At 32.6% G+C, this 25,914-nt stretch overlaps 2 protein-coding genes across 2 annotated transcripts; both read right to left on the reverse strand.

The window, feature by feature from the left end:
* Positions 1-6,714: 6,714 nt before the first annotated feature.
* LOC111701406 (uncharacterized) lies at positions 6,715-7,477 on the reverse strand. The gene is made up of 2 exons (XM_023472688.1): positions 7,313-7,477; positions 6,715-7,152 (listed from the first exon to the last, which is right to left on the reverse strand). Exons 1-2 carry the CDS (start codon positions 7,346-7,348, stop codon positions 6,862-6,864), a joined length of 327 nt encoding a protein of 108 aa, XP_023328456.1. The 5' UTR covers positions 7,349-7,477; the 3' UTR covers positions 6,715-6,861.
* Positions 7,478-12,137: 4,660 nt separating this feature from the next.
* LOC111701405 (uncharacterized) lies at positions 12,138-22,888 on the reverse strand. The gene is made up of 7 exons (XM_023472687.1): positions 22,720-22,888; positions 20,429-20,555; positions 19,983-20,064; positions 17,430-17,569; positions 13,726-15,031; positions 12,600-12,760; positions 12,138-12,276 (listed from the first exon to the last, which is right to left on the reverse strand). The coding sequence occupies exons 1-7, from the start codon at positions 22,865-22,867 to the stop codon at positions 12,162-12,164; spliced, it is 2,079 nt and encodes a 692-aa protein (XP_023328455.1). The 5' UTR covers positions 22,868-22,888; the 3' UTR covers positions 12,138-12,161.
* Positions 22,889-25,914: the final 3,026 nt, after the last annotated feature.

Consider the following 25,914-nt stretch of genomic DNA (forward strand, 5'->3'; position numbering starts at 1 on the left):
AAAAGTCGCCAAGATCTATTTAGATAGTTATGCAAATTATATCTGTAAAAAAAAAAACTGTGTATCATGTGGATAAACTTAGTCTTTACTATCTTCTTCACCCTGTAGTTCATAAACATGATTCTAATAACTTATGTTACCCTCTGTTCCAACCCTTACGCTGAGTATCCTCCCTTTTCTTTATACTCCCTCACCTCCTCCTTACCTTTTACCTGATTTATTATCATTCTTATGTTTAAAATGTACAATGTACATTGTTTTTATCTGCAATTCTCATTCGTTTATAGTGGGCCAACCAATTAAAACAACCTACTCTGGTTAGGCGGGTCCAAACTACATAGTAAATTGTGATTTTTTATTTGTATTATCTCGTGCTTTGTAGTTGAATAAAAATATGAAATGAAATATGATTGACACCTAGTAGAGGTTTGGGAGGAAAAAAAATGAAAAAGTTATGGCTAGGTTGAGTTTGTAAATTTGTAAATTTTGTTTTCCGTTCATGGTATGTGACTATATTGGGATTTCAAAAGAGGAAAATCATTAAAAAGATTTAAATTCGAAGAATCATACAGAAAACTCTAGGGATCAAATGAATTAAAGGGAGAGACTGGCTAGACATGATAGTTGAGCTAAGAGTGCAGAACTTTTTCATGATTCATGATACGGTGTATAATGGTTCAGCGAATCAGCAAGAGCTTAAATTCAATCTTTTAAATCCTTCAGGAATTGCATTGTAAGCAGTTTTGAATAAAATCCGATTAAAACAACAGAAATGAAATGAATTTATATTAATAGTTGTAAATCTGGTTTCTATTTTTTCATAAAATAAATATGAATAATTTACGCAAAGATTATTTTGCAGTACGTATCTGATTTAAATCAAACCAAATAACTCTGATTATACCTTTAATTGATGTTCAATGATAGTTATTATTACATAGTATTCGAAAATGTCCGGAAAAATAAATCGCGTTCGATCTTTTCTGAATTGAAGAATGTTATTATCACAAATTATAATTTTATGCTTTAATTTACAGACTACACAACATTTTTAATGTTTAATATTTATGAGTGACCATCAATAAAAAATAAAATTATTATTTAAATCATTATATCTGTAACTAATTCAACTTAAAGTAAACACGTAACATTTAAACTTCAAACTAGAGGAGCTACGAGGTCACACAGTCATGTCTAATGTCTAACGATAAAATAATAAAAGGTGACTCGGACATAAAATGGAGGGTCAATTGAAAATGACGTCTTCACTCCTCGACCAGGCCCTCTAAGCTTTACTATTTAATCAATTATGAAAGTATAAAAGACTTGTAAAAAAACCTGAACATGAAACCTTAATATTTTATATCTTAATCATTTGTCAGGAATAATAACAAAAACTATATTTTTTCTAAACTAGAATAAAGAAGACGACATTCCAACGTACAACGACATTTCATCATCGCTTCTAAGTACTAAATAGGAAACAGTCTGGAAACAATCAAAGATAAAGCAAGAGCAAGGTTGTATAATAAGGTGGGTTACTCTCAATGCGCTCCAATGCACGGGAAATATCGTCTCCTAAGATAGATAGATGAAACCTAATATGACGTCATATTTAGATAGAACGTCTCCGAGTTCTGAGTTAAACATACAAGTGTTGCATAGAAACAGAGAAACAGAACCATACAGAGATAAAGAGATAAAGAGACTTCTATGTTTTCTGTATTCTGTTTAACAGCTTAATATAAATAAATAATAAAATCGAAAGTCGTCTTCACTGTACTGATGTAATCGCCTGTAAGTGCAAAACAAAACTATTCGCTTTTTAAAAATATCAAATACACTTAACTATTGCTTTAATGTCGTCTTTCTATTCCATTGTTTTCTGTACCAGGTTACCTCCCGTGATAAAAATTTTTAAAACGAGAATACGCGCAATAGTCTACATTTAATGGGTGAAATTGGACATTATTTTTACATATACAATGATAGTCGAAATGAGCCGGAATAATGTTAATTGATTGATACTTTAAAGTCGTCTTTGGCCTTAGAAATAGTTTGCGGCATTCAACATTGGTAACCTGCTTTTAAAAATATTTTTTAGTAAATAATTATTACAAAATAGCCCCAATCCTGCCATTTCCAAAATGTGGTCTGCCATTTTGTCGCAGAGTTATTAGAATTTTGTTTAAATTTTAATTAATTTAATAAAACCATGAAAATCATTCATATCTCCGGTAATTGTAAAAGCACTAAAATAGCAGACCCCATTTTGGAAATGGCAGGATTAGAGCTTTTCGGGGATTATTGTTTCATACAAATATATTGGTAAAAGCAGGTTAACAATGTTGAATACCGCTAACTATTTCTAAGACAACTATGGAGTATCAATTAAGGGGCTTAGCACCCGTTGGGGCCTGATAACCCCCTGAAATCCATAGATTTCACTGGTCCAGGGAGGGGGGCTTAGCCCCCATAGCCCCCCTGACTACGCCTCTGGTCAAAATATGAAAATATGTGGATACAGACAGGATGTACTTTACTGTATTAAGCTGTACAATATAATAATAATATCAAGTGACCCTCCATGCAAAGCTGGCAATGTCCGATTAACGACAGTACACTTATATACAGCTTACTATAGTAAAGTATGAATCAAATATCAATGTTAACCTTGAGTACTTATATTTTCCATTGTGTGTTTACTACAAAAGTACATATAAGAATATATTATCAGAAGTTAACACATTAAAACCTTAAAAACGACAATATCTTCCTCATAATTGATCAGGTAAAAGTGTTCGTGGTCCCGTTTTGAATCGGACCTTGCCATCTTTGAATGGCGGGTCAACTTGCAATAACGCTTACAGTCCCTTTAAGATACTAATAGTAATGATAATTACAATAATGATAATGATAACAATAATAATGATGATAATATTAATATAGTTTAATATTTGTTTACAATTAGTGTTGGTGAGGTGAGAGTAAACAAGACTAGTGCTCCAGCACGTGTCTGTATTCCAGGTGTTCACTATGGATAACGANATCTTAATCATTTGTCAGGAATAATAACAAAAACTATATTTTTCTAAACTAGAATAAAGAAGACGACATTCCAACGTACAACGACATTTCATCATCGCTTCTAAGTACTAAATAGGAAACAGTCTGGAAACAATCAAAGATAAAGCAAGAGCAAGGTTGTATAATAAGGTTGGTTACTCTCAATGCGCTCCAATGCACGGGAAATATCGTCTCCTAAGATAGATAGATGAAACCTAATATGACGTCATATTTAGATAGAACGTCTCCGAGTTCTGAGTTAAACATACAAGTGTTGCATAGAAACAGAGAAACAGAACCATACAGAGATAAAGAGATAAAGAGACTTCTATGTTTTCTGTATTCTGTTTAACAGCTTAATATAAATAAATAATAAAATCGAAAGTCGTCTTCACTGTACTGATGTAATCGCCTGTAAGTGCAAAACAAAACTATTCGCTTTTTAAAAATATCAAATACACTTAACTATTGCTTTAATGTCGTCTTTCTATTCCATTGTTTTCTGTACCAGGTTACCTCCCGTGATAAAAATTTTTAAAACGAGAATACGCGCAATAGTCTACATTTAATGGGTGAAATTGGACATTATTTTTACATATACAATGATAGTCGAAATGAGCCGGAATAATGTTAATTGATTGATACTTTAAAGTCGTCTTTGACCTTAGAAATAGTTTGCGGCATTCAACATTAGTAACCTGCTTTTAAAAATATTTTTTAGTAAATAATTATTACAAAATAGCCCCAATCCTGCCATTTCCAAAATGTGGTCTGCCATTTTGTCGCAGAGTTATTAGAATTTTGTTTAAATTTTAATTAATTTAATAAAACCATGAAAATCATTCATATCTCCGGTAATTGTAAAAGCACTAAAATAGCAGACCCCATTTTGGAAATGGCAGGATTAGAGCTTTTCGGGGATTATTGTTTCATACAAGTATATTGGTAAAAGCAGGTTAACAATGTTGAATACCGCTAACTATTTCTAAGACAACTATGGAGTATCAATTATTTTACATAATTCCGGCTTATTTAGACTATCACTTCATATTAATTGTATAAGAAAAGATAAGACATGATTTGAATTTGAATATGTACAGGTTGAGTAAAAAAGTGTATTTAGCGACGCCTGGTGTATAAGTGTACCTTTTTTATGCAACTCCTCTGTATTGTGTTTTCAATATTTCATAAAAAATTTTATTTTTTTGATACTTCGATCCTCGAACCTTTTTTTCTCTCAAATCAAAAGTTCAGTAAAGCAAAACTGTGTAATAAATTATTTCTATCTAAATATAAAATTTGATAAAGATTGAATCACAGAATCACAGAATCACAGAAAATTGGCAAAATTGTTATAAGAAAATTCTGGTCTAATTTTTAAGGAAAATTTATTTGAATTGTCATAGTTTCTCTCTTCTTACAGTGAAACCCTTAATAACTAATATATCGAAATAATTCATCAAATGTCGTCTTTTTCACTTTCTGATAATGGAATGTTGCAGATATTTAGTCTTTTAATGAAATGATTATATGGAACTCTTTAAAACTGTTCCCGCATATTCATAGCTATTTGTTTATTTTCGCAAATACTGAAATTTACGTAATATAGTATAAAACTCATTGAAAAATTGTCAAGACGACATTTGATAAATTCTTTCGATGTAATTGTTATTAAGGGTTTCACTGTAGTATATTCAAAAGTTAAAAATATACGCTGTTCAGTTAAAACCTAAAGAACAATTGAAAAACATCTTTTCTTTAAAAATTAGACAAACAGAGATGACTACTTTATATGCACATAGATATATACTATATAGCTTGGGAACCCAGCTTTGCCTTAAAACAAGGTTTTCTTTTTAAGAGTCCACCTATTCAACTACGAATTTTTAAATAGTCCACCTATTCAACTACGAATTTTTTAAGAGTCCACCTATTCAACTACGAATTTTTAAATCAAACTACGGCCATTCCCTTTATTAAACTTTTAGGCAAATCAGTCAAAGGGTTCATGAGTTGTGATCGATTACTACTGTATACATTATATGATATATATATAATCTTCAGCATGAGTCGTTTTTAACAATTTTCTCCTTTCAGACGCAACAGATAGAATATATTTAGATTTTCTGATTTGTGTTTCATGTAGAAAATGGGTTCTTATGTTTTCTAGTTCCATACAGCTAAATCACAACAATATGAGTTGGCATGGATTCATTTAACGAGTATAGAGAATGTACTAGAACACTAAAAGAATAGAACGTATGCCTCCCCTCTGCCAAAATGGGGTAATGATAGGTATTTTATCAAGAAAGAATCATTACAGAACAAAGAATAGAATAATACCGTGTATAAGTAGATAAAAACAATAAAAATCAACCTACTGCACTTAAAACGATTTAAAAATGGATTTTTTTGTCTTCCAAAGGGAGAGTTCGCGAAAAATGAGCGAAAAATAAGCGCTTTTGATCGCCATTAATCTTACTTCTATCTGTTGCGTCTATAAGGAGAAAATTGTTAAAAACGACTCATGATGAAGAACGTAGCGTTCATATAAATTCAGAAAGTTGCAACATTCAACTCGGATCGTAAAATAATCAATTTGATTCCAAACAAATCATTCAGATATTACAACTTGTATTCATCGATTATTTTTTGACGCATTCGTATANTCCTGGAAAATATGAGAATGTCGTCTTCATTATCAAAAATCCTCGAAACAGGAATAAATATTTTCAAAAGTAACTCTCGGATGATAAAAAAATGAACTATTTACTATACACCAATGCGTCGAAAAACTATCGATGATTATTGTTTGTAATATCTGAATGATTTGTTTGGAATTAAATTTTTTTACGATCCGAGTTCTTCCCGCCGTTTACTCGCATTTGAACGATTTTATTGAAGGTGACCTAATCAACTTTAAATCATAAAACCAAGCTGAGAACATTTCTCGTGGGTCTCCCGAATTCCAAAGTCAAAATTTGAGGCAAATCGGTCCAGGGGTTCCTAAGTAATGATCGGACAAACAAACAGACAGAGAGGCTGACAGACAAACAGAGATTTCAACTTTAAAAAATAGATAACTTCGTATCTCTATAATTTATAAATTCTTTATAGATTTCTACATTTATCTTTCGTTATATCTCTCTTTGTTAAATAAATATATATCCTAAACTGACAGTCAGTATTATTTTTTAAAGTTTGGTTGAGCTTGCTTTATACCAGCTCTGATCCTCTTTGTAAAAATCTATATTTCTGTGATTTCAAACTCTATATTTCTCTATAGTTGCCTGCTTTTATAGATTTCTGTATTTCTGTATCCCTATATTCCTTTATCCCTGTATCTCTGTATCTCTCTGTACCCTTGAACCATCTTAATTAATCGTGTAATTCTTTACCTCGCTCTGTATCAGGTGTGTATATATGTTTGCTCGAAACTGTGTGCTTGAACAAAACACCCAAATTTTAAAACACTGTTTGCCAATCTAGCCATTTATATATAGCCATTAATACGTCAAATAGTCAAAGTTTGAAATATTAAGGGTAACGACAGATTGCAATAAGGGTTGAACAATTAGAGTTTTAGGCAAATAATTAGTTTCTTTATCAAGACATTATAGTTTTCTCTACTTAGGATAAAAAATAAAATGAAAATAAATATAATTTATTAATTTACCTCCAGAACTATGTGGAGTATTATTCATACACAAGTAAGCATTATAAGCATAGATAATTCTTTAATAAAATGAGCAAAAATGTCATATTTAGGATATAAAGTTTCAGAATCATGATTGTTTATTTATATTTGAGATAAACCGGTTCACTGGGCTCATACTCCCCACGGAAGATCTTGAAGACCTTGAAGCTGATCCCGATGATGTAGAATATGGTGACGATGATTGTAACAATGCCGAGGATGAACCCAAGGCTGGGTCCGACCGGTTCTCCGTCCTCTACGGGTGGAGCTGTGCCAAAATGAGGTGTCGGAGTAGGTGGGACGGAACTGGTCTCCTCCAGTAGCCCCTCTGCACTGCAGTACCCCAGGAAGATGTAGAGAAGTGGGAGAACCTGAACCCTCAACTCCATCTGCAACATAATAATATTAGATCAATACTTAGACCTAGAGTAAAACTTTGCTTAAACTTTGGACTTATTCTTTTATTCCACTTGATGAATCTCCGGGAAAGACTAAATACCTTCACCCAAAATAACGTTCAGAAGAAAAAATCGAAATTTTATTATTCACCTTGGCTCTTGTTAATTCACATGTTATTCCTCCCATGACCGATTTGCTCTGGAAGCTCCAGATACATGGTTGGGTTTAGAATGAGTTCTGTCTCCGGGTAGGATGGTTGACTGTATCCAGCTCCTGCCCGTTCTACACTACTTCTCCACCCAGACTGCAGAGATAGAAAATTTTCAGGGGAAATAAACAAATCATAACATTTACATAATTCTTCAAACATTGTTCCAACTTTTTGATAAAATAGAAAAATGCAACATTTTAAAATAATTATTATAATAATAATTATTGTTTCATTTTTTCTTAAATCTTGAGGATTTATTCTTTTTTTTATATATTTTTATTATTTATCCCTGGTTACTGGGCGGAGGCTGCAGGAGGACAAGGGGCGACCAGGGATGGTTTTACAGCTGTGGAGAGGACTAGAGCAGCTGAAGGGAGGGGNGGTCAGGTGAGATAAATTTTCCCGCCCTTTTATTCATCACTTTTCTAACGATATTTAAATAAAATTTTAATAAAAGGAAATCAGCAAACCATGAACCAAAAAAAACTTGCTTTTTAAAAAGAAAAATTTCAAGTTTTTAAAAATATTTTCGTTTCTTGATATCGCATCGCATGTTTTTTTTTCTACAGCATATCCGGATAATCTTCTGATTAAGCACGGTCATGTAAGCTTCATAAAGAAATTTAGTTTTTGTCACAAACTCATATTTTCAACTCCATATATATTTTAAAACCTTTGATATTTTAACTATTTGATCTAACAGAATTCATAGTTTAAAATATCCAACATGAAGAGATTAAAAAATTTAGAGTTTGTGACAAAAACTTAATTCCTTTCAGTAAAAATGATTTCTCCTTAGATTTGAAAAATACAAGAATATTTATAAAAATCGTCTATGCTCTGGAAATAACAATACTATGGTCAAGTGCAAATCTAATTAATGTGCATCAGGTTTGTATCGGAATATTTTCAGTTTTATTTTGATTTTTTATCTCTCTTTCAAAATCCGTCAAGAACAGCGTAAGAGATTTCATCTATATATAAATTTAGCTTTTCTGTCTGTCTGTTTGTATCCAATAAACGTCAAAACGGCTGAACCGATCGGGCCGAAATTTTTTGTGGAACCTCACGTGACTCTAGGGAAGGTTTATGAATGATCAAAATTTTAAAAACTTGTGTTTAAAAGTTTTATTTTTGTAAATTTTGAAAAGGCGTGAAAAAATATTATGAAATCTGCAAACTTTTTTGTTTTTGTTTTATGCTGTACAAAGAGAAGATGCTCACAGATAAAGCAACAATTAAAAGTTAAAATAGAAGATGGGCGCAAAGTGCCCTAAAAGCTTAGTCTATATATAAATTTGGCTTGTCTGTTTGTCTGTCTGTCTGTTTGTTTGCTTGTATCCAATAAACGTCAAAACGGCTGAACCGATCGGGCCCAAATTTTGTGTGGGATCTCACGTGACCTCAAGGAAGGTTTATGAATGATCAAAATTTCAAAAATTAGTGTTGAAAAGTTTTTTATTTTTATAAAATTTTGAAAATGCGAGAAAAATATTATAAAAATCCGCAAACTTTTTTACACAGTAAAAAGAGAAGATGCTCACAGATAAAGCCACAATTAAAAGTTGAAAAAGAAGATGAGCGCGAAGCGCCATAAAAGCCTAGTATACTTAAATATTACAAATACGTAACAAAACAGTATAAAATATAAAATAACCTTTAGTTGTCTGCGAGGCAGGCACAAATGGAATAATTCAAATATTTTTCTGGAAATAGCATAATTCTTGCATTAATAGAATAAAAGAAAATTTTACGATTTTATAAAAATGTCCTGGCATCATGTGACTATGTATAATTAGTTTAGTTCGAAAACTATTTCAAGATGCGGAGCATTTTGTGATCTTGTCAGGTGGGAAAGAAGATACAAATTTATTTATCTTCTCATGTTCGTTACTGCAAACTATGAAATCCACAAACATAAGACAGGGATATATCTTTGTGAAACTAGGATTATCTCAATATTTTTGTAAAGAAATGTTATTCTATAATGGTAGTCTTTTTATATTCTCTTGGCTGTATTCCGTCATATTGGCTTGTATTCCGCCCGATTGACGTGTATTCAATCCTATTTGCGTATATTCTGTCCTATTGAAGTGTATTCTCTCCTATTTGAGTATATTCCGTCCAATTGAAGTGTATTCCATTCGATATTTGCGTATATGCTGTCCTATTGGGGTGTATTCTGTCCTATTGGCGTTTATTCCGTCTTATTTGCGTATCTTCCGTCCTATTGACTTGTATTTCGTCCTATTTGCGTATATTCCGTCCTATTGACTTGTATTTCGTCCTATTTGCGTATAATCCGTCCTATTGGTACGTCGGCCGTCGCAAATACAACTAATTGAGAGAGCGTAAGAACCATTTCCACCTCGGCCATAAGAACTGTTAGGAATAGCTGACAGGGGTTTCTCAGAATTTAACGAGCTTTTGTACTGTAGAATTTTAATTTTTATACTTAAGCAGAAAAAAACTTTCACTGTGTGGAGTGTGGACATATTGATATTTTACGGGACAGATGAAAATTTGACTTTTTCTGTTCAGGCGCCAGAATCTGAAATATTAAAAAAATAAATGAATGAAATTAATCTTGGCTCGTAAAAATCTCTCAAAAAAGAATATTTACAATGATTACCTTAAATAAATTTATGTTGCTTCTAGAAAAGTATGTTTAAGAAAAGTATTCACCATTCAAGTTTTTGGGAGAACAATATAAATAAAGGACTCTTTTATTTACATTTTTATTTGTTAGTAATGCCTAGTTATAATTACAAAAATATAAAAACTACATTTTTATCTAGTTAATATTTTATATTTAGCTGCGCACTGAGGGCCGTCAGAAGCTGGTTGAGCTCTGTACAATACCAAAAAATAGGATTTGAAATTTCTGAATTGGATTCGAGGATTACTTTGCTCATGAAGTTATTTTGGGGATTTAATTATCTAAAACCTGGAATTAAAAAAAAATATAAAAAAGACATTATCAATGTTAAAAATATATATAATCACAGTAGGTCACTCGGTTGTATCCGTGGAAATTAGTTTAAATTATGAAGAATAGATGGCAGGCAAAGGGAAACCGGAAAAGTATCTACGGTCAAATCTCATATTTTTTTCTAACATTTTTTCTCATCAGACATATGGTAAAATTACAAAGGTTAGAGTACATAGATTTATTAATTATAATATTAGCAGTACAATGTCGTCTTTCTGACGAAGACGACATTTAAAGAACTGAAATTTAAAAGTGAATAGAATCTACAGGGTGTCCCACATCATATTAGATATTTTTAGCTCTAAATTGTGAATTTAGGGACNCTGACGAAGACGACATTTAAAGAACTGAAAAAAGTGAATAGAATCTACAGGGTGTCCCACATCATATTAGATATTTTTAGCTCTAAATTGTGAATTTAGGGACTTTAATCAAAAACTTAAAAACAATGAATCATTTTTAAAAACCGTATCAGGCTATTATAAAAAATTTTCTTGCAGAAAATACTAGGTATTTCTAGTTTTATTTGAGTATATTGGTGTTAAAGCTTTGAAATAATCTAAGGTGATATGGGACGCTCTGTATATAAGTCACATCAAATATTTTTGAGTGATTTAACAGAAAAAAATAAGTGATATTTCTAATGAATGAATGTAAGGCAGTTTCTTTTAGCAAAACGTCCTATATTATGTTTTTTTTAATCTCGAGTAAAGTTCCAAGCAGAGCTCCAAGTAGAGCTCCAGGTAGAACTCCAGGTTGGGCTCTCGTTAGATCTCCAGATAGAGCTCTAGGCAGAGCTCCAGGTAGAGCTCCTGGTTAGAGCTCCAGGAAGAGCTCCAGGTTGAGCTCCAGGTTGAGCTCTAGGTTGAGCTCCAGGTATAGAGCTCTAGGTAGAGCTCCAAGTAGAGCTCCAGATAGAAATCAAGGAACAAGTAGAACTCCAAGTAAAACTTTAGGTAGAGCTCCAGGTAAACACCAATTAGAGCCCCAGGTAGAGCTCCAGTTAAAACTCCATGCGTGCTCTACTTTCGCTTGACTTTTATGGCTTAGAACTCTGGATCTTCTGTTGTAAATTGTCCTAAAGATGGTCGGCTCTCAGATCTAAACAAGTAATAATGTCCTAGAAATCTTTACAAAGATATCAGTTGAAAATTCAAAAAACCATCGGCATTTCTTAAGTAAAAGGAAGAAAGACAAATACTTATACAAATTTAATTTGTGAATAATTTTTGATTTTTCAAAGTTTGAAAAAGTCTTTGATTTCACTGACAGCATATGTCTTTAATCTGACTTTAAATTATTTAAAAGTTGAAGTATAAGAATATAATTCTAAAATAAAACCCAATTCACACAGTTGAATAGAAAACTGTTTAGCATTCGAAGAAATTCCAATTTTTAAAATTGAAAAAAAACTAAAAATAAATTTTAAAGATATGATGATAGTATATAATATAGAAAATATAAAAAAGAATCTTGTAAGAATTTATAAAGGAATTGAGTTTTTGCCACCACAACCAGACGATGTATACCTTTCATATTTCAAACTTACATTGTTTGATCCACCAAAACTCCTAGTTTGAAATATCTAGCATCTACGACATATGGTTTTAAAGAAATTGAGATTTAAAAATCCGAGTTTGTGGCAAAGACTCATTTCCTTTAAAGAATTTCTAAGAAGTTCTAAATTGATATTGTGAATTTAATTTTGGATACTTTTAATTATTTTTGAAAAAATTCTAAATATTCAAAATATTTTAGCAAAAAGGGTCATTTGAATCCTTCTCCTGGTATCCAACTTACCTTCCCCCGGCTGTATACTGACTCATCTGTCCACTCCGTCCTGAAACCGATGAACCACTCTCAAAATCAGATCTCCGAGCCCCAAAATCAACCGTTGTTTCAGCCAGAGATCTTAAAAACAAATTTATGTAGTTTTCATAATATTAAATATTATATTCTACATTTCAATAGCGACGTAATTGACTTACTTTGTAAAGGTTGATAATTTTTTTTGTTAAGTTTGATATTTTGATCTTTTATAGAATGAAATCTTAAATCCTTTGGAGAAAAAAATCGATATCTACTTTCACGTTTGTCCTTTTTTCCCTGTAAAATTCTGTTTTTGAAGTTTAAGCCCCTGGGCGGTTTTAATGTCAAAAATTGTTTTTTACCATGTGGCCAACAGGCCAATAAAAATGGAATATATCAATTACTTTATCTAACACAGTCTATACCTTAGATCGTACTCTGTGCCTGTTTTGCTAGTTCGGTTAGATTTGGTTGACCTAGAGCTGATGGACTTCCCGGTGATGGAGCTCGGGGCCTTCAACACCCTCACGATCACATCCCACTTGTGCGGGGCAAACAGCTTCTCATACTTACTCACATACCGGATCTAGAATAATAATAGTTTAGGAACAGTTAGACACGTGTTTTTTTCAAACGGTTTAGGAACAGTTTAAACACGTGTTTTTTTAAACGGTTCAGGAACGGTTTAAAAATGTTTTAGGAACGGGATAGGAATGTTTTAGGAACGGGTTAGGAATGGACGGTTTTGTAAGGGGTTAGGAACTCGAAGTAGGAACGGGTTAGGAACAGAATAAGAATGTGATGAGAACCACAGACATTTTAATTTTAAAAAGAGAATTCAGTTTTCATTTATTTTATAATTGTACAGGCATTTCAAATATTTGCAAAATTCTTTTCAATAAACTTTCGAAAAAGTCCAAGGAACATTCTTTTGAAAGATAAAGTCTAGGTTTTCTTCAACTTTCCGAACTTCACATATACCAACATAAAAGATGAGGGGGGGGGATTGATATATTCTGAAGTGAGTTTTCTAAGCAAAACTAATACAGAGTTTGTTTGTGGAAAAAACTTGGTTTTAAAAGAGAACAAAAAAGTAAAATTGTATTAACAAATACGAAAGATAAAATAAACCACTTAACTTTGAGGAAAAAAATGAAATTTATTTATTTGTACGACTGGACCATTCATGCTAAACCATTCATGAAGGAGAAATGTATAAAGGTAACATAAATAGTTTCAGGATTTGATTTACAAGGTGAACCCACAAAACTTTTTCTCACAGTCTTGGAACCCCGTAAACCTTAACCTTGATTCTCTCTGTTCCAAATTGTTTAGTTTCTCTTTTAAACTCTATATTCGAGGAAAAAGATCAAATTAAACCATAAAAAGGATTTTTTGGTCGTCATTATAGTCTCATCCTTTGTGGGCAACCTTGCATTTAACTCAAATATTTTAAAAAAGCAAGAATATTCATTGGAAACGAAGAGGAAAATATTCTAGAAAAGTGTACTCCAAAAATACGTAAAATGTTATGAATTAAGAATTTCCTACCTGAGATACAGCGTGTGTAACCTCCTCCGTGGTTTGAGCAGCTTCCAGCATAGTTCTAAACTCTGTATCATACGTGACAATATCTCTCCACCTCTGTTTATCATCCTCGCTAAACACACTGGTCAAATCATCCTTGTCTGAACCTGCTCCGGATGCTCCGGGCGGGGGTGCATCTAGGACCCGGATCAGAACGTCAAACTTAGAAACCTGTTGCCTGTTACTGATGCTAGTGTGAGCAAACTGTGAACTCATCTGAGAAACGTCCTGGTGCAGGGAGTAGCCACGTCGGTCAATAAGCACTGGTTCAATGGGTCCCTGGGACATGTACTCAGACATAGAGGCGGTGTCATCATCGCTAAACATAGGATTATCTCGACCCTCGATAGTTCGAACTGTAACATCGAACCCAGTGTTCTGTTTATGTGCGGCCATTCGTTTCCTGATTTCTTCCTCTCGTCTTGTAACGAACTCACTTTCTCTGACCTGGACAGATTCTACTAGACGAGCAGATTGCAGATGATCAGATTCAATCAAAGCCGTCCGCATCGATCTGTCAACCACAACTGGAGCCAGTTCATCCTCGGTCAAATCCATATCAGTTCCAAGCTGGTCGTGGGAGTATTGGGAAGTTTCAGAGTCAGAATCACGTCCATTCACACTTGGAGCTTTGTGCTGTACCCTAAGTCTGGCGTGAACTGGAGGAGGACCCAGATCAGCCTTGCTCTTCCTAACTCTCTCCAGGGTTTCCATCGTGTTGGTTTCAGTTCTCTCCAGGATTGTTGTCAAGTACTGTTCCTGGGCCGCCAGCATCTCTTCTGTTACAGAGCTTGCTCTGGATGAGATAGGAGTCAGAGATTTAGCAAACCTCTTCATTCTCATCTTGATATCGAAGGCAGGTATAGGAGGTTCATGTAGGTCAGGATAGACAATATTCTCATCAATCTCTCCACCAAGATCAGAGTAAGCAGATTGGAAGTCTTCAACGGTTGCAATACTCGTGACGTCACTTCCGTAATCCGTGTGGACGGATTCAGTCATCTCCTCGGATCCTGAAGTATCCATGGCGTGGGCTCGAGGGATCTTTAATCCTTCAAACATGGATGGAGGATCAGATATCCGGGTAACCTCGGAGCCAATAGTAGAGACAGGTCGTCGCCTGATAACCCTGATATTCCTCTTCTTGAGACAGTAGTATGAGCAGCCTATACCTAGCAGTAGAAGGGCAAGGAAAACAATGGCACAAATGATGAGAAGGATTTCAAACTCTCTTAAGGGTGCGAGAGCAGCTACTGGAGTTAACGGTAACCTAAATATTCAGATTGAGTGAAAACGAAAACCAATCTTAATTATTAAGATGACAAAAAATCATAATACTATAAAAGACCAAAGGTCTAAATTATATCCATAACTGATATTTCCACCTAAATTAAGAAAAATAATAAAGTTAACAAATATGCAGAGACTCAATCAATAATTTGTTTATTACTTTCAAGTTTCAAGTATTTAATTAGGCAAAGTTATAAATATCAATCTTTGTTATATGTTCCTATTTATAGAACTTGGCTCCTTGTAGCTACAAATACCTTAAACCTGAGTCAGGGATAAGCTTATACCTAGAGCCAACCACCTACATTAAACCATACCAGGATATGTTAAACCAAAGTTCAACCCACGTAAATTATTGTGTATAAGAAAATATTTGTGTTATCGAGGAAGGTTTAAAGGGTTTCAAGGGTTTAAAGGTTTCATAGTTTTAAAGGTTTTAAAGGTGTAAAGGTTTTTAATTTTTTTTATGATCTGAGAGTTACTTTTGAAAACATAACATTCATTCCTGTTTCGAGGATTTTTGATATTGAAGACGAAATTCATATTTCCAAGAATGTTCGAAAATCCAGCGTCAGCCGTGAAAACAAGTTTTAAGCTAAATATTAATTTTTAAAAAATCAAAAACGTTATAAAATATCAACTAAATACGAATGCGTCGAAAAAAATCGATGATTTTTTTGGAATTAAATTGATTTTTCGATCCGAGTCGAATATTGCAAATTTCTGGATCTGTATGGACCCTACGTTCTTCGGTATGAGTCGTTTTTAACAATTTTCTCCTTATGGACGCAACAGATAGAAGTAAGATTAGTAGCAATCGCCATCGAATATTTTTCGACGTAATTTTTCGCGAACACTCCCTTTAAAGTTGTAAAGTTTTTACAGGGTTTAAAAGTTGTAATACGTTGAAAGGTTTAAAGGTTGTAAAGGTTTAAAGTTTTTTTATGGTTTAAAGGTCTTAAATTTTGGAATGGGGTTTAAAGCTTTAAAGGTTGTAAAAGTTGTAAAGTTTTTGAAGGTCTTAAAAGTTAGATTGGGGTTAAAGATTTTAAAGGTTTCAAAGATTTTAAAGGTTTTAAAGATTTTAAAGGTTTTAAAGAATTCAAAGGTTGAAAAGGTTGTCATGGTTTAAAGGTTTTACAGGTTGTAATGAGTTTAAATGTTTTTAAGTTTTAAAGTTTTAAGGACTGCATTGAGATTTTAAAGGTTGCCACTGCATTTAGAGGTTTTAAAGGTTTTAAAGGAGTTAAAGGTTTTCAAGGCTTTAAACTGTTTAAATGTTTTACAGGTTTTAACGGTTGTAATGGTTTTCACGGTTGAAATGGGTTTAAAGGTTTTAAAGGTAATAATGATTCAAATATTTTTAAAATTTAACGGTTTCTAAGGTTAAAAAAATGTGGTCTGCCATTTTTTTGCGTTCTAAAATACCAGAGATATGAAGAATTTTGTATAAATTTCAATTTATTGAATAAAACCCATGAACAAGTCTAATTCTGAACAAAATCATTTATCTCTCCGGTAACTATGAAAGCTAAGAAAGAGTTATTTAGATAAGCATGCTGTATGTTTTTAGTGGGTAATGGTTTTAAAGCTTTTAAAATATGTTCTAAGTTTTCTTAAAATTACTAATGTACTCAACACATTTGCCTTCTGTTCAGAGTTAAAATAAAATTTTATTTTGATTAAGTAATGATTAAGGTGGAGTGATTAATTTGAAGTAAATTGAATTTTTCTGAAATAATTATTTCAAATGTTATAAAAACGTAGTGACAATTTCTAAAAAATCTCATGGGTGCAAGATAGTGTATAAAAAAAATTGATTTTTCTTTGATTAGATAATTATAATTAAATGATTTGCTGAATTGTGGGGGGGGGAGTTTGTCATGTATTTTCAACTTTAAACTTGTTTTCAGAGCTTTTGCAAACATAATTAGATTCTGTTGAAACGATTAACATATTATATTACTCCATGAAAAACATTCACCTAGAAATTTAAAAACAATACTACCAAAAATATTGGTAAAAAAACAAAAAATTATAATAAATTCCGAAGTAGAAAAAAAATGTACAGAATGTCTGTGATTGTAAAATTTTAATGAAATCTATCTTTCTATAATTGGGTGCGCGCTCATACTCTAATTTTGCTTTCACTGGATCTTGCAACCTGATGGTGTAACCCTTTCATATTTCAAACTTTGACAATTTGATCTAACAGAACTAATAGATCACAACGACATAAAATTGCAAGGATGTTAGGATTAAAGTTTGAGGTGAATAATCAGCTCTCCTTAAGGCTAACCAAAGAACCACTGAGAAGGGGATTGGTTGTAATATAATCAGGAAGACTCTCTACTTTAACACCACCCTGGAGAACTTACTGTAGAGGTTCTGGTATGAGAGCAGGTTGGACTATGGGAGGAGGATATCTACAGATAACCGTGATAACTTCATCTCCTTCTATCTCTAGACCAGGATGGAACCTCACAACAATATTATTCGTGAATACTCGGAGAGGATCCTAAAAACATTTTTTTCATTTTAATTTTGCATTTTTATTAAAGGGACTGTGAACGAATTTCAGGTGACCCTCCATTGAACTAATGGCAAGTCTGATTCACAACGGTACCCTTTAAAGCTTTGGCTGACAAGGAATGATTTGAATATACATGTTTTTTGAAAACAATTTGTTTTATTCATGATTTCTCTGCAAAAGTAACTTGCGCATTTATTGGTTAAGAAACAATGGAGAAATATTCAGAATGAAACACTTTTCAAGCGAGAAAAAGACCGTTAATTTCCACGTTATTAATCCGATTTAGGTTTAAAAATGGTATCGATTTGAATCGGACATGCTCCTAACTTTTTTTTTAAAGGAGAGTCCCTTAATATCACACAACATTCCCTTTAATTTAGGCCTTGTTACTACTTCCATTAATTTTATGATTTCACTAAATCATTTTTTTAATATTTATCGTTTTTTTTTATTTTCTCATTAATCAAGGTGTTTATTCCTACTTAGGACTGAAAAACATTATCTGCAGATTTACATTAAGATTAGTATCTTATTTGCATACAAAAAGCCTTAGTTTTCAAATTCAAAAATTGAATTCTTTTGCCAAATAAATATAAAAATAAAAAAAACATGAAGCAACCAAAACTTATTTTCTTATCGATAAAAGAGGAATTTTTACAATCATTATGTTATTTTAAATTCTTAATATTGAATACAATATACATTACATACAATATTCCTAGTTTAGTAATCAACTTGAAGCAACATTTTTCTCTTTTTCTTTAAATCATTAATACAGCTTTTCATGTTGAAATATGTATTTTTTATGTCTTTGAAATATGTTCTGAGCTGAAAACTTTAGAATTGGATACCCTAAATATACACTATGGAAGTTTTTAATTTTCTTTTTAATCCGCACTCGTTGGATATCACATTTCCTACTACATGTAATAAAAATACGTTTGATTACAAATACAGATACGATGCTAAATCAATAGAACTAAAATACGATTGAACTAAAGTCAGAGGTGTTTGCCGGCTTTTAGAGCATTTACACAAATAAAAATTTAATCATGTTAATATGAACTTATCAAAAACATATTTTATCACATTTGAGGACTAAATTCCCTTTGGACGTTAGTCTTAAGAAACATTACTCCAAAAGTTACGTGCGTTCAATCGATCATTAGTCCAATTGATATTACACCACTAATGCAAAAAAGGTAAAGAGCGCATCTCTAGTTTCTAGAAATTAATCTAGAGACTAAATTAGTCTTGAGATTAGCAAAAAAAGAAGATTAAGCATTGATCTCGATATCCACCATTTTAAAGTTTTCACTCTGGATATTTTTACAGAATATAATCTTTAATACTTACTAATCTCTAAATCCTTGGCGGTTTTTTTATTTAAGGGAAAAGAGTCCAGAGTTTATTTCGTTTTATGAGAAAATGAAAATATGATAAGTCAACTTTTATAAAATTTATCTGAGCCTCGAAAGAATTAACTTAAAAGCTTAAACTTTAAAAAATGTCTATTACTCTTTACCTCCTTTACCCAGCGTAAAAAAAATTGTCAATAATTTAAAATAAAATTTTTTATATTCTTAAAACCATTGCTGTCCAAATTTCAAGTGTAAAAGAAATGACAACTTTGAATTGAACCATCACACGTTCTAGTATTGTAACCGTCCATACTGCTGTAGAGTTTGTTTAGTTAATGGGAATGTTCACTTAATTTCAAGTGTGTCCACCCCATTTCATAAGACACAGTGATCCAAGTTGCGGCTCTCGAGCAAAAGTCGATCAGAATTTTTCCAATTACTTCTTTAAAACACGAGCAATTGCTTAATAGTTCTAAACTTTACATCTCTAGTGCTACAAAGAAAAAATGTAAGTGAGTTTTTGAGGTTAAATCAAAGACCTAGGGGTTTCGACACAGAGTCGACTCAAACTTAAAAAATTGATGCAACTTTTGATAAAATTCTGGTTCTTTATGTAGAAACCTTTATTTAAGCAACAATGAGAAAGAAAAATATCTAGGAAACTGAAAAATTCTGACAATTTCCTTCTTTTCTCTCTGCTGCATAAATCCGCAAGTCACTTTGAGAAACCACAATTGGCGTTTTTAACGTTACACCGGGTTTGTACAGGATAATACTTTAAAGGCCTCATGAAACTCTTTTATTGATTTATACGAAAGCTGGATTTAGTCTTCTGCCTTAAGAATATTCTTACAAATAAAAAACTATTTGGGCAATGAAAAAAAAATTAGGATTAAAACTGCAAAAACCAATAAGGTTTCATATGAAAAAAGACGTAATAAATTGCGTTGGTCGTTTTAGAAGTTTCATTATTTCATTATTATGTCTTAAATGAATCCTAAACATATAGCCGGTCTGTCCCTTTAATAACTCTGTACCTGAATAGTGCCGCAGCCTTTCAGTGGAATTTCCAGAACAGTTTCAGCCTCTCCGTTCCCGCTCACCCTACACGCAGAGTTCCTACCAAACAGTAAACCTGGTTTTATTTAAACAAAGACGACACACATATCAAAACCTTAATTTTATGCTCTTCCCTATTTTTCTGGGTTTTTTCTAATTTAAGATATCGTACATTTCAGCACCTAGACAGTACTTTCTTGCGTACACAGTCATCATCGTATATTTCAATGCAATGAAGACGACTTTCCATTTACATTTTGATTTTTACCAGGGTTTGAAACTAGTTTTAGATTCTTCCCAATAAATTTGCCTGTCGTGGAATTATTATTATCATTAAAATGCGATTACAAAATACAAATTTTGTCGGTTTCAATCGCAAATAAGAACAGCCGTCATTTTTGGTTTTAAACCCAGGTTTATTTTCCTGTCATAATCTGCATAAACTATCCCGTAGAAGTCCTGCTGGAAGGAGAGCTTAATGTTCATGAACCCTGTAGAGCAGTTCAAACTCGCCTTAGTTCTGTTCAACGATATCGTCGGAGCCAGCGTGTCTAAAAATAAAATATATATAATATATTTTATTCTTTCAACTGAAATTAATTGATTCACAATAAAGAGTAGAAAACACAAAACAAACTGAAGATGGAAGAGAATAGTGATTCTAAATTCTAAAGTTCATTAAAACATTCTACATAATACCGTTTAAAGTGCTCTTTCAACTTTTTACTTAATTCTTGAAAATATCCCTATACGGCTTTTGATGGATTATTTTAATTAAATATTATTTAGAGTAAAATAAAAAGTAAAAAGGAAGAAAGAAGGAAAAGACAAGTCATCTCTAAACTTAACTTTTTAAATGTAAACTTTTTCAAAGAATCAAAACTTTCATAGAGTTAATTTGCATAACTTAAAAGGTCTTGAAAAAGAGAATTAAACTATACTTTGGCCCCATCTTTTAACACTAAGTTAATGTATTCCCGTATCAGCATAGTAATTTTTTTTAGAGGTTACTTTATCCTTGATTTTGATGATTATTATCAGAGGCGTCTCCAGGGGGGGCTATTGGGGCTAAGCACCCCCCCCCCCCATGGACCAGTGAAATCTATTGATTTCAGGGGGGTTTTCATGCCCCAATGGGTGCTGAGCCCCCCCCCCTGGAAAGAAATAAATTTAAGCCCCCCCTGGAAAAATTCCTGAATACGCCCCTGATAATTATATACTTCGATATTGTCTTTATATGTTTATAATGTTCACTCCTTATTCATTTACTCCGTCAGATAGGTCTCATGGATAAATTGGGTCAGAAAATATTATGGGAAATTTAACCGAAATCAATTAATCAAATACAGTAAAATAAAAACATTCTTCTGGTAAACAGCAAAGTACGGAACAGGGAAACGTGAAATTTGTTTTACAAACTTTAGCAACTATATTCTTGAACTCATAACCCCCTTAGTTTAGAGGATACAGTCTTTGTCACAAACTGAAATTTTCCATCCCTATATCTTTGCAACTTGATGACGTAAACCTTTGATACTTCAAACTTAGATCATTTTATCTAACAAATTGCATAGTTTGAAATATCTATAGTCTATAACAACATTTTGCAAAGATATCGGGATTAGAAAATCTCAGTTTGTGGCCAAAGACTGAATTCATGTATTCAAATTATATTAAACTAAGGAGAGAGTGGTTGGTTTACATTTTTCTGTGACGTATTAAGACAGTTTTATCAAAACTTGATTTATCAAAGATTGGAATTTGCTCGGGCAGTGCAGAAAGTTTTTTTTTCAAATAACAAACAAACCATTTGCTCTCTTTTTAAAGGGACTGTAGGCGTAATTTTAAGTGATCCTAAATTTTAGACTGGCGTGTCTGATTCACAACAGTAACCTTTAAATCAAGGAATATTATTTATTTTCCAGGATAAAAAAAACAAATAGTTTTATTCGAAATTTTTACCTCCGCGTCACGTCAAACTAAAGTAAATTTCACGTAAGTTTGAAATCGTAAACGCTTATTATGTTAACTCCTCTTATAGCCGGAGAGATATTGAGAAGAATATATATATATAATATGTTACCGAATATATTTGCTTTTCTTACACTTACACACGGGGTCATAAAGTTTTAATAGTATAATGTCATTTGAATTTGACCTTTTTCTCATGGTTAGTTTGCAGTGACGTTGTACATTGAATATTTGGGATTTTCGGGATACATGTATATATATAAAACGTCAATTACATGGAGTTATAGCATAACACGGGCAGCCGTATAGTACATTTGAATTTTCGATCCGGGTCAACCTTTCCGGTCCCAGTTTGTACTACACCGCACTGACATTGGGTTAATAAAGAAGAAAATCAACAGGGCTAGCCGGTGCAACAAGGTTGACGCGGTCAGACTTTATCCTTTATATAAATTGAATTTACTTTTACTGAAGGGGCCGAGGATCGTAATAATACTATACCAGTGTACACTCCAGTTTTACGAGAATTTGAACCCCATTTTAGAGATAAACACAGTTCTGAGCCCTCGATACTCATTTTAATGTTCAAAGGTTACCGATGCAGATCAGGAATTTCCCTCTTTGAGGGTCAAACCACAACTTTCGGTGTGTACTGCAGTGATTTGCAGTACACTAACCGAAGAAATAGCGGTTCACTTGAAATTGCGCAAACAGTCCCTTTAAATCTATTCTCATAGTGCATACCTAGTTCAGTAACAGTTCCGTTTAGAGTTGCCAGCTCCGGAATACCCGATCCTAAAGAATTTATTGACACCGCCTGCTGGTCGTAATTGGACTGGGGCGTGGCACTTACTGCCAAGATTACGCCCACCAGCCACACCCACCACGGCATTTTTATCTGAAAATATGGTGAAAATGTACAGTATACAGCTAATGTACAGTGTACAGTGTACATAGAAAATATCGTTTACAATCCTATTTTAACCTTGTTGGTGTTATCTCTACATTACAATCCTATTTTAACCTTGTTGGTGTTATCTCTACATACAATCCTATTTTAACCTTGTTGGTGTTATCTCTACATACAATCCTATTTTAACCTTGTTGGTGTTATCTCTACAATACAATCCTATTTTAACCTTGTTGGTGTTATCTCTACATACAATCCTATTTTAACCTTGTTTGTGTTATCTCTACATACAATCCTATTTTAACCTTGTTGGTGTTATCTCTACAATACAATCCTATTTTAACCTTGTTGGTGTTATCTCTACATACAATCCTATTCTAACCGTGTTGGTGTTATCTCTACATTACAATCCTATTTAAACCTTGTTGGTGTTATCTCTACATTACAATCCTATTTTAACCTTGTTGGTGTTATATCAAACAAACACTTCATTAATGCCATTGTTTGTATATTTCCTATCATGGTTTCATTTGATAAAAAATGTGGAAAAAATCGTCGTTCTTTTCAGCCTAAAAAGTATTCAATTAAGACTATTTTCTACATCATTTTTGAAGAAGAAATGCGCAAGTTACTTTACGAGAAATCAAAACTGAAAAAAAGGAAATTTTCAAAGAGAAGATGATGGATATTTTATGTATTTTTGATCAGATAAAGCTTTTAAGGAAAATAGAATAGAATATATATTAGAGTGGAATTTACTAGAAAAAAGTGTAAAACGGCCATTTTGTTGTACTGTTTCCATACTGCAGGTGTACTTCACATATTTATGCTATATAACCTTTCGGGCCCTGGAATATCATTTAATAGAAAATCTAAAATTAATATTAAAAAAACAAATTTTGAGATAGGCTGGTTTCATAATTGACCAATAGTCATTTCGCATAGACTCTATGCCTTCCACTTTATACAAACGATGATTTTCCGTTATAACTATAAATCAAATGATGGGTTTATACACCTAATTCATTTTATAAAGTTTATTTAACAGCTTTAAAAAATTCGAAATTGAAATGGATAGTCTAGTGAACATACGGTATTAATGTACTCTACTGCATATAATTTGTAAACATTTCCATGATTGTACACTTTGACTGACAAAATTCATACCGACGGATTGACTAAATTCCACTCTAATATATATTCTATTCTCTTTGTTTTGAGAATCGGATATGCCATTCTATAAATGGAAAGTTATTTGAAATTATGTCAACAGTCTCTTTGGTTGGTTGATATTTTGTATTTTCTCTTCCATTAAATACCTAGATAAATCAAATATTATTTTTACAATGAGATATATATATATTTTTAATGTCGGCCAATAGTTTTTGAAGATACCAAACTATTGTCTGAGATATTTCAACTAGCTGTAGAACCCAGCTTTGTCTGCATACTTGATTTTCCCTACAAAAGTTTCCCCATTTCTTAACCAAGTTTAGAATATTCCCATAGTTCTGCCGAATTCTCCAGTTAAAATTTAAGGGAAATCAGTCACGGGGTTCGTTAGAGTTATTCACGGACAAACAAAGAGACAAACAGACAAATAGACAAACAGACAAGCATGTTTAAACTGTGCACCAGAGTAAGATTTTTTAAAAGTTTTGTTTAAATTGTTTAATTTTCAGGAATTTGTGTGAACCATGAATCGTGTATTTGAAATAAAAGCGGGGACAACCATGATGTAAACTACTGAAACCATGATGTAAACACTGAAACCTTGATTTAATTCTAAATCTTGTAAGTGTAATTTTAAGTGACCCTCCATGCAAAGATGGCAATGCTCGGTTTACAACGGTTCCCTTTAAAACTTAATCAGATCAAAAATGCAGAAGATACCATTGTTTTGCGGAGTCGAAAAATGTTTAATTCTTATAATTTTTCCATTGCTTCTTGCTATTACAGACTAGACATTTTTAACCGAAAAAGTAAATTTAGGTTGAAAGATCTCCTCCAATTCTAATACTTCATTCTGTTACAATATTTGATGATTAAATGCAATATCAGGACTAGACTATCTAGATATAGAGAAATTACGTCATATTTCAAATGGCATTCGAGTTTAAATCTGTATTGTGTAGTGCAGCGCAGAGAAGACGGATTTAAAGCATATTTAGATTATCTCAGTGCAGTTGCAGGCACTTAAAGGGACTATCAAGGAAAAATGAAAGGGGGTATAGGATGTAACCTGAGAATCTCAGGTGTTGAACGATACCTATATGACATCTATCTGATGTTCCTGTCTCGAGAAATTGATATAAAACTGTGTCAAAGTTATACGAAAATTAAAAGTTGTATTATTGAACAGATCATATTCAACAATTACGCAACCAATCTGAAAACGACGATATCCCACTGCCATTGGCTGAAGTTCTGGTGATGTGATGCAGGCTATACGGACTATATGAAATGATATTATCAATTATATCTATTAAAAATGCAAAATAAAAAGTATAATAGAAACAAACCTGATATTCTCAGGCTCCTGTGGAACATCGACGTTTTCAGATTGGTTGCGTATTTGTTGAATAAGATCTGTTTAATACTACAAATTTTATACAAAATTGCATATATATGAATTTTCGTATAAATTTGACACAGTTTTATATCAATCTCTCGAGACAGGAACATCAGATAGATGTCATATAGGTATCGTTCAACTCCTGAGCTTCTCAGGTTTCAGCCTATACCCCCTTTCATTTTTGATATCGTTTAACTCCTGAGCTTCTCAGGTTTCAGCCTATACCCCCTTTCATTTTTGATATCGTTTAACTCCTGAGATTCTCAGGTTTCATCCTATACCCCCTTTCATATTTCCTTCACAGTCCCTTTAAATCTAGAAATAAGGAAAAGGTAGAACGAGAAAAGCAGGTAATTTGGTTGCATGTTGGAAATTGCTTGTTTCTAAATAGCTTTTCAGAAAGTGGAGTTATGTTTGAAAGATTTTGTTCTAATTTTATTACAAAGTCTACAGC

Source organism: Eurytemora carolleeae, unplaced genomic scaffold (genome assembly GCF_000591075.1).
Source record: "Eurytemora carolleeae unplaced genomic scaffold, Eaff_2.0 scaffold304, whole genome shotgun sequence".
NCBI classification, from domain to species: Eukaryota; Metazoa; Arthropoda; class Copepoda; order Calanoida; family Temoridae; genus Eurytemora; species Eurytemora carolleeae.

Excerpts from the sequence above, each read along its gene's own strand:
- LOC111701406 (XM_023472688.1), bottom strand. The coding sequence starts at position 7,348 with ATGGGAGGAATAACATGTGAATTAACAAGAGCCAAG. Across the intron at positions 7,153-7,312 it reads GTGAATTAACAAGAGCCAAG|ATGGAGTTGAGGGTTCAGGT; the intron begins GTGAATAATAAA and ends ATTATGTTGCAG.
- LOC111701405 (XM_023472687.1), bottom strand. The coding sequence starts at position 22,867 with ATGCCGTGGTGGGTGTGGCTGGTGGGCGTAATCTTGGCAGTAAGTGCC. Across the intron at positions 20,065-20,428 it reads GTTTATGCAGATTATGACAG|GAACTCTGCGTGTAGGGTGA; the intron begins GAAAATAAACCT and ends ACTGTTTGGTAG. Across the intron at positions 12,277-12,599 it reads GGCACAGAGTACGATCTAAG|ATCTCTGGCTGAAACAACGG; the intron begins GTATAGACTGTG and ends TTTGTTTTTAAG.